At 44.3% G+C, this 9,158-nt stretch overlaps 1 protein-coding gene across 1 annotated transcript in view; it reads left to right on the top strand.

Moving 5' to 3' along the window:
• Positions 1–455: 455 nt before the first annotated feature.
• The window catches only part of LOC311136012 (bone morphogenetic protein 1-like), a 36,841-nt gene continuing 28,138 nt past the window's right edge, over positions 456–9,158 (top strand). Inside the window, exon 1 of the mRNA XM_084170074.1 lies at positions 456–631. Coding sequence (XP_084026200.1) covers positions 490–631 — 142 coding nt within the window. The 5' untranslated portion in view covers positions 456–489. The remainder of the gene's footprint in view (positions 632–9,158) is intronic.

Here is a 9,158-nt window from a genome sequence, read left to right as displayed (position 1 = left end):
GTGAAATGGGGCAGCTTACTTATTCAGTTCACTCAGAGTATTGGATCATTTTGAAACCCTAAACTCCAACAATTAACCCTATCTAAATCCTAACCCTAACCACATACCTCCGGCCCCCAGGCTGTATGGGTTCATACATAAAAATAGGCATGTTACAAGTATAGCTTACAACAAGATTGCATTACAAAATTGTGTTGATTTAAAAAAGACTGAATTGGCCTGTGTTGGTGGCCAGTGTGCTGCTTTGTGTCATGACCTCCAGTGTGCTAAGTTTGTAAGCTTTTCTATGGGATGTTGGCTTGGCGCCCGGGTATGTTAGCGAATCACTGATCTAGAATAAAGACATTGTGGAGAGGCAGCACCGTGTGTATAAACCCGCCCTCTAAAAAAAAAAGATTGCGTTTCCCTAAATCCTCTCTGTCTACCCGCTTTTCCTTTCTTTTCTTTCCTTTTAATTTTCACAAACTCTGCTTTTATTAACTTCAAAATATGACTTTTATGCCGAGCTATTTGTTACTGCTATCAGGTCTCCGCGTTTTACTGACGGTTGATTTGGATTTGGTGGAAACAAGCAACTTCATTGACCTAAGCGCCCCAGAAGTAATCGACTACAAAGATCCCTGCAAAGCTGGTAATGTTACTATTTTTCATATTATATGGGATAATTAATTACAGTTTTCTTTATCTGGATTCCATTTATAGATAATCAGTGACTGCACATTGGGCAAACCCAAAGTGATGGTTGATTTAAAGGGACAGGCAATGAGTTGAACTTGTTTTCACAAGCGCGCCGCTCGAAGGTGATGCACAACACTTACATAGTATAGCAACAGCGTGTAAAGTTACTGAAATCAATTACGGTAGAAATTATAATAAACTCGAGGCCAAGGCCAACCATGTCGTGCATGGTGCGCCGGGCCATTGTTCCACAGTGGGGGGTTTGGGGTATTGTATGGAACACACAGACAGCTGTCAATTCCAGACGGCTGAAAAGCCTTTGTCCATTAATCAATCAAGCATCACTTTGAGCTTGCTTCAATACAATGCAATGTTCTCTGTTATGTGAAGATCATGTTGTCTATTTTACCTACTGTAGTGTATGTAGGAGGCTGGGATAGCGCTATGGAAGACTTTGATAGAATGGCCATGGAACATGTCAAGTTGGGGCATGATGAAAAAGACAGAGGACATGGCCTTTTGATGAATCTAGGAGTGCTAAACAACATTGGGAACAATAGTGGTCATTAAACCTATGTGTATGTGTGTGTGTGTATATATATATATATATATATATATATATACAGTGGGGAGAACAAGTATTTGATACACTGCCGATTTTGCAGGTTTTCCTACTTACAAAGCATGTAGAGGTCTGTCATTTTTATCATAGGTACACTTCAACTGTGAGAGACGGAATCTAAAACAAAAATCCAGAAAATCACATTGTATGATTTTTAAGTAATTCATTTGCATTTTATTGCATGACATAAGTATTTGATCACCTACCAACCAGTAAGAATTCCGGCTCTCACAGACCTGTTAGTTTTTCTTTAAGAAGCCCTCCTGTTCTCCACTCATTACCTGTATTAACTGCACCTGTTTGAACTCGTTACCTGTATAAAAGACACCTGTCCACACACTCAATCAAACAGACTCCAACCTGTCCACAATGGCCAAGACCAGAGAGCTGTGTAAGGACATCAGGGATAAAATTGTAGACCTGCACAAGGCTGGGATGGGCTACAGGACAATAGGCAAGCAGCTTGGTGAGAAGGCAACAACTCTTGGCGCAATTATTAGAAAATGGAAGAAGTTTAAGATGACGGTCAATCACCCTCGGTCTGGGGCTCCATGCAAGATCTCACCTCGTGGGGCATCAATGATCATGAGGAAGGTGAGGGATTAGCCCAGAACTACACGGCAGGACCTGTTCAATGACCTGAAGAGAGCTGGGACCACAGTCTCAAAGAAAACCATTAGTAACACATTACGCCGTCATGGATTAAAATCCTGCAGCGCACGCAAAGTCCCCCTGCTCAAGCCAGCGCATGTCCAGGCCCGTCTGAAGTTTGCCAATGACCACCTGGATGATCCAGAAAATGAGACAAAAATAGAGCTTTTTGGTCTAAACTCCACTCGCCGTGTTTGGAGGAAGAAGAAAGATGAGTACAACCCCAAGAACACCATCCCAACCGTGAAGCATGGAGGTGGAAACATCATTCTTTGGGGATGCTTTTCTGCAAAGGGGACAGGACGACTGCACCGTATTGAGGGGAGGATGGATGGGGCCATGTATCGCGAGATCTTGGCCAACAACCTCCTTCCCTCAGTAAGAGCATTGAAGATGGGTCGTGGCTGGGTCTTCCAGCATGACAACGACCCGAAACACACAGCCAGGGCAACTAAGGAGTGGCTCCGTAAGAAGCATCTCAAGGTCCTGGAGTGGCCTAGCCAGTCTCCAGACCTGAACCCAATAGAACATCTTTGGAGGGAGCTGAAAGTCCGTATTGCCCAGCGACAGCCCCGAAACCTGAAGGATCTGGAGAAGGTCTGTATGGAGGAGTGGGCCAAAATCCCTGCTGCAGTGTGTGCAAACCTGGTCAAGACCTACAGCAAACGTATGATCTCTGTAATTGCAAACAAAGGTTTCTGTACCAAATATTAAGTTCTGCTTTTCTGATGTATCAAATATTTATGTCATGCAATAAAATGCAAATTAATTACTTAAAAATCATACAATGTGATTTTCTGGATTTTTGTTTTAGATTCCGTCTCTCACAGTTGAAGTGTACCTATGATAAAAATGACAGACCTCTACATGCTTTGTAAGTAGGAAAACCTGCAAAATCAGCAGTGTATCAAATACTTGTTCTCCCCACTGTATATATATATAAGACATAACATTGTACCTAAGCTACTGTAAATTGGAGGCTGGAATAGCTATGAAACTGTTTTAAAAAATAGACATGGAACATGTCAAGTGGGGGCAAGATGATAGTCAAAACGGGGGAGAAAGCTTTAAAGGGACATTTCTCCTTAATATCACTCTGGGTTTGTTATGATCGTGTCCGATGCACTTCTAGGTCAATGAGATGTTTCTCACACATATTGGCCACCAAGAAGGCATGTCTGGGTTTCGCGCACCGAATGATACACCCGGTGACCGCATCCGGTGTTTTGACCAGGTGGATGAGATCTGAAAATTAAAGTAGTCCTGCTTTGTGGCATTTCACAAAGCCTCTATGTTATGACAATCGTTCTATACGTTTGTGTGCGTGTATACTTTATATGGTTGTCCTTGTTCGATGGAGCCATTGGATGTTTTTCAGCGATGTTCCTATCGACATGTTCATTGTTAAGGTGCCACATTTTTTCTCAGCCTCTGAAAGACGGTGCTTCCTGCTCTGGCCCCATCGTGCATCGTACATTTGCTATGAATGCAGGACCTTGTGGTACACTATAAGCAGACTAATACACAGGAAGTCGAAACTTGCTGATTCTACCGGTGAAATGAAAATGCACTCGTTCTAGCTTGTGGTGAGGACATTTTTGATGTTTATGACAAAACGTAATGTTGTTAATATAGTAAGGACTGTATACAGTGGCAGAGCTTAGGTGAAATTTCCCTTTAATTGAATCCATCAATTTAAACACACAAGGTGCTTCATTTTGCAAAAGGGTCTGCTCAGCCAGACGACTGTTATCCACAATGCTATATGTATTTGTAACCACCTGGGTTTGAACTAGGGTTGAATATTTTCCCAGTAATTTACAAATGTTCCATCCCGAGAATAAATCACTTTTCTCCCGGGTAACCCGGTATTTTCTGCCAAAACCGGAAGTGTCATTCAAAAGCATTTAATGCATATAAATAGCCCTATGTCTTGATTTGTATAGAGCTTTGATCGAAAATTCAAGCCTGATGCAACCTGAACCTGATTAAATACATTTTATGAACCCTACATTAAAGACATTTAATGAGCCCAAGCCCAAAAAAGCCCAAATTATTGTGCCGTTATCCAATATATAAGCTATATGATATATAGGCTACTGCACATTACGCACGACATAAAAACATAAAAGCATATAGATGTAGCTATGCTCTCTTGGATAAATAACTGAAACAATCTCCAGTAGGCTAATCTTTTTGAGTGTGAACTGTATTACATTTACATTTACATCATTTAGCAGACGCTCTTATCCAGAGCGACTTACAAATTGGTGCATTCAACTTATGATAGCCCGTGGGACAGCCCCTTTTTTTATGGGGGGTGGGGGAAGAAGGATTACTTTACACTATTCCAAGTATTCCTTAAAGAGGTAGGGTTTCAAGTGTCTCCGGAAGGTGGTCAGTGACTCCGCTGTCCTGGCGTCGTGGGGGAGCTTGTTCCACCTTTGGGGTGCCAGAGCAGCGAATAGCTTTGACTGGGCTGAGCGGGAACTGTGCTTCCGTAGAGGTAGGGGGGCTAGCAGGCCAGAGGTGGATGAACGTAGTGCCCTCGTTTGGGTGTAGGGTCTGATCTGAACCTGAAGGTAAGGAGGTGCCGTTCCCCTCACAGCTCCGTAGGCAAGCACCATGGTCTTGTAGTAATAATATAATAATATGCCATTTAGCAGACACTTTTATCCAAAGCGACTTACAGTCATGCGTGCATACATTTTTGTGTATGGGTGGTCCCGGGGATCGAACCCACTACCCTGGCGTTACAAGCGCCGTGCTCTACCAGCTGAGCTACAGAGGACCACGTAGTAGATGCGAGCCTCAACTGGAAGCCAGTGGAGTGTGCGGAGGAGCGTGGTGACATGAGAGAACTTGGGAAGGTTGAACACCAGATGGGCTGCAGCATTCTGGATAAGTTGTAGAGGTTTAATGGCACAGGCAGGGAGCCCAGCCAACAGCGAGTTGCTGTAATCCAGACGGGAGATGACAAGTGCCTGGATTAGGACCTGTGCCGCTTTCTGTGTAAGGTAGGGTTGTACTCTGTAAATGTTGTAGAGCATGAACCTGCAGGATCGGGTCACCGCTTTGATGTTAACGGAGAACGACAGGGTGTTGTCCAGGGTCACGCCAAGGTTCTTTGCACTCTGGGAGGAGGACACAATGGAGTTGTCAACCGTGATTGCGAGATCATGGAGCGGGCAGTCCTTCCCCGGGAGGAAGAGCAGCTCCGTCTTGCCGAGGTTCAGTTTGAGGTGGTGATCCGACATCCACACTGATATGTCTGCCAGACATGCAGAGATGCAATTCGCCACCTGGTTATCAGAAGTGGGAAAGGAGAAAATTAATTGTGTGTCATCTGCGTAGCAATGATAGTAGAGACCATGTGAGGGTATGACAGAGCCAAGTGACTTGGTGTATAGAGAGAATAGGAGAGGGCCTATAACTGAGCCCTGGGGGACACCAGTGGTGAGAGCACGTGGTGCGGAGACAGATTCTCACCACGCCACCTGGTAGGAGCGACCTGTCAGGTAGGACGCAATCCAAGACTGAGCAGCGCCGGAGATGCCCAGCTCGGAGAGGGTGGAGTGGAGGATCTGATGGTTCACAGTATCAAAGGCAGCGGATAGGTCTAGAAGGATAAGAGCAGAGGAGAGAGAGTTAGCTTTAGCAGTGCGGTGAGCCTCCGTGACACAGAGAAGAGCAGTTTCAGTTGAATGACCAGTCTTGAAATCTGACTGGTTTGGATCAAGAAGGTCATTCTGAGAGAGATAGCAGGAGAGTTGGCTAGAGACGGCACGCTCAAGAGTTTTGGAGAGAAAAGAAAGAAGGGATACTGGTCTGTAGTTGTTGACATGGTAGGGATCGAGTGTAGGTTTTTTGAGGAGGGGTGCAACTCTCGCTCTCTTGAAGACGGAAGGGACATGGCCAGCGGTCAAGGATGAGTTGATGAGCGAGATGCGGTAAGGAAGAAGGTCTCCAGAAATGGTCTGGAGAAGAGGGGAGGGGATAGGGTCAAGTGGGCAGGTTGTTGGGCGGCCGGCCGTCACAAGTCGCAAGATTTCATCTGGAGAGAGAGGGGAGAAAAAAGTCAAAGCATAGGGTAGGGCAGTGTGAGCAGGACCAGTGGTGTCATTTGACTTAATAAATTAGGATTGGATGTCGTCAACCTTCTTTTCAAAATGGTTGACGAAGTCATCCATAGAGAGGGAGGAGGGAGGGGAGGAGGAGGATTCAGCAGGGAGGAGAAGGTGGCAAAGAGCTTCCTAGGGTTAGAGGAAGAGATTGAAATTTAGAGTGGTAGAAAGTGGCTTTAGCAGCGGAAACAGAGGAAAAGAATGTAGAGAGGATGGAGTGAAAAGATGACAGGTCCGCAGGGAGTCTAGTTTTCCTCCATTTCCGCTCGGCTGCCCGGAGCCCTCTTCTGTGAGTTCGCAATGAGTCGTCAAGCCACGGAGCAGGAGGGGAGGACCGAGCCGGCCGGGAGGATAGGGGACATAGAGAGTCAAAAGATGCAGAAAGGGAGGAGAGGAGGGTTGAGGAGGCAGAATCAGGAGATCGGAGGGAGAAGGATTTAGCAGAGGGAAGAGATGATAGGATGGAAGAGGAGAGAGTAGCGGGAGAGAGAGAGAGTGAAGGTTGCGACGGCACATTACCATCTGAGTAGGGGTAGAGTGAGTAGTGTTGGAGTAGAGCGAGAGAGAAAAGGATACAAAGTAGTGGTCGGAGACTTGGAGGGGAGTTGCAGTGAGATTAGTAGATGAACAGCATCTAGTAAAGATGAGGTCAAGCGTATTGCCTGCCTTGTGAGTAGGGGGGGACGGTGAGAGGGTGAGGTCAAAAGAGGAAAGGAGTGGAAAGAAGGAGGCAGAGAGAAATGAGTCAAAGGCAGACGAAGGGAGGTTAAAGTCACCAGAACTGTGAGGAGTGAGCCATCCTCAGGAAAGGAACTTATCAATGCGTCAAGCAATACTGTACTGTATTGTATTATACTGTATTATATGGACTGGAATTACGCACCTCGTTCAAATCATAATAAAGCAGAGAGAACATGCGATTCTGGTGCAGCACATGTGGCCTACAAAGTATAGCGAATTTGATTCTAATTTTTCAGAATATTTCCCCTAATGTTATTAGCCTACCTCCTCTTTCTCTCTCTAGTGGTGCTTCATTCCTTCCTCGCTTTCAACAGTTAAATGAAATAAGTTTTGTTGTCCTTATCTTTAGAATAAATAAGATGGATAAGAGCGTCTGCTAAATGACTAAAATGTAAAATGTGCGTGTGTATTGCGCAAGAGACAGAGGCTATAAGTTAGAAGCTTATTATGCATTACCCATCATTCATTAGCTAAATATAAGGCTAATACTGCATTTAGAAAGACGCAAGCTAAGACATCTATATATAGGGCTATATATCAATCTTGAACAGGATTATCTATTTTGGATGCAATTTGAATGGAATTGATGGAGAGAGAGAAAGACTGCGAGAGAGTGCTCGCTCATGCACTGATTTAAAGCATCGATATATGAGTGTTTTAAAACTCTACAGCTGCAATAAAAAAATAAGCTGACCCCCGAAAGCCAGATGGAGATGTGTAAATTAGACGCACATTCGGTCTTTATACTACTATAGCATAGGCTATGCTGCAGCAAATGTAGGTCTACCTGTCAAAATAAAAAAAAGTTACCATTTTGAGATGATAGGTCTACATACTGAGATGGGCTCTCGGTCCCAACCCTGAGCATTGATCATGCAGTTACCAGAGAGAAGGATATAGAGAATCCAGATTTAGACATTGCATATAATTTAACAGTTCCATTTCACATCATGTTCATATAAATTATTATAATATTTTATTACAATTTACTGGTTTCTCAGAGTTATTTATCCCGGGAAAAGGGAGTGGTTTTGTGCGGTAAATTTAGGTAAATCTCGGGAACCGGTTTCCACCATTCAACCCTAGTTTGAACCCAGGTCATCTGAGGTTGTATTAACCCACTGAGCGTGCTCAGAAAGCTTACACTCAGGCAAGGTTACTCATCACGTGAGCGTGGTTCACTGAACCCTCTCCATCATACTTCACTGTCGTTGGCCTCTTCCTCCTCTTCACAATGACCCCAGCAGCTAACAGACTAGACATCAATAGATCAAACTTGGGTCACAGCACCAATATGACCACTTCTATGCTTTTTATTGGTATTTCATAATACATTGGTGGTGTACTGAACAGGCTCCCTCTTCTTGGAGACCCAGTTTACAATTGTGTTCAACTATCTGGTTCCCCACATCTTTCAACTCTCCTTTTTTCTTCCCTGTCCTCTACCTCTTTTCTATCACGTTGCTCTCATCTTCTCTCTACCCTCCCAACCTTCCCCATCTTTACTTTTCCCTCTCCACTCTTTATTATTTCCTTTGTCCTGTTCCCTTCTTCCCTCTCCCCCCTAATATCATCTACGTCCTCTTCCTTCTATCCGTCTCTCCGTTGCCTGGAGACCAGAGGTCATTGAGGCCATGCCAGAGCAGTCCTCGGTTGGAAGCCGGTGAAATCCCACTGGCTGCAAGGCATGTGCTGTGCACTGTAGGCCTAGGTCTGCAGTCGTTTACAGTCACTCTTTGCATGAATGACTTTGCTTCAAAGGCAGGGACAACCAGGGCTTATTGCCGAAGTACTTTGTTAGGGTTACATACACCCAGGAATTGGAAGTTCCCTTCTCCATACTGTACTTTTCCCTTGCCCCATGAAGTGGTGCATCATCACCCATACACAGATGTAGGATCTTAATTTGAGCCAGATTGTTGCAGCAGGAAAATAATCCTGCAGCAACAGGAAATGTGAATTATTATGTGGATTATAATTAATTGACATTTTTGTAGGGGTTTATACATTTTTGTTAAGGGAAAATCAAGTCTGAAATTTCAAAGTGGAAATTGCAAACTTCAAAAGGCTTTTAAACCTCAAATACACTACACGTTTTACATTCCTGCAACTCCAGTGTAGATTTGGCCTTGTATTTTAGGTTATTGTCCTGCTGAAAGGTGAATTCGTCTCCCAGTGTCTGTTGGAAAGCAGACTGAACCAGGTTTTCCTCTAGGATTTTGCCTGTGCTTATAGCTGTATTCCGTTTATTTTTATTTAAAAAAAACTCTCTAGTCCTTGCCGATGACAAGCATACCCATAACATGATGCAGCCACCACCATGCTTGAAAATATAAAGAGTG

Source organism: Coregonus lavaretus, assembly GCF_964263955.1.
Source record: "Coregonus lavaretus genome assembly, chromosome: 10".
NCBI classification, from domain to species: Eukaryota; Metazoa; Chordata; class Actinopteri; order Salmoniformes; family Salmonidae; genus Coregonus; species Coregonus lavaretus.
The sequence above is the reverse complement of the archived record's forward strand: the minus strand, read 5'-3'. Positions and strand labels throughout refer to the sequence as shown.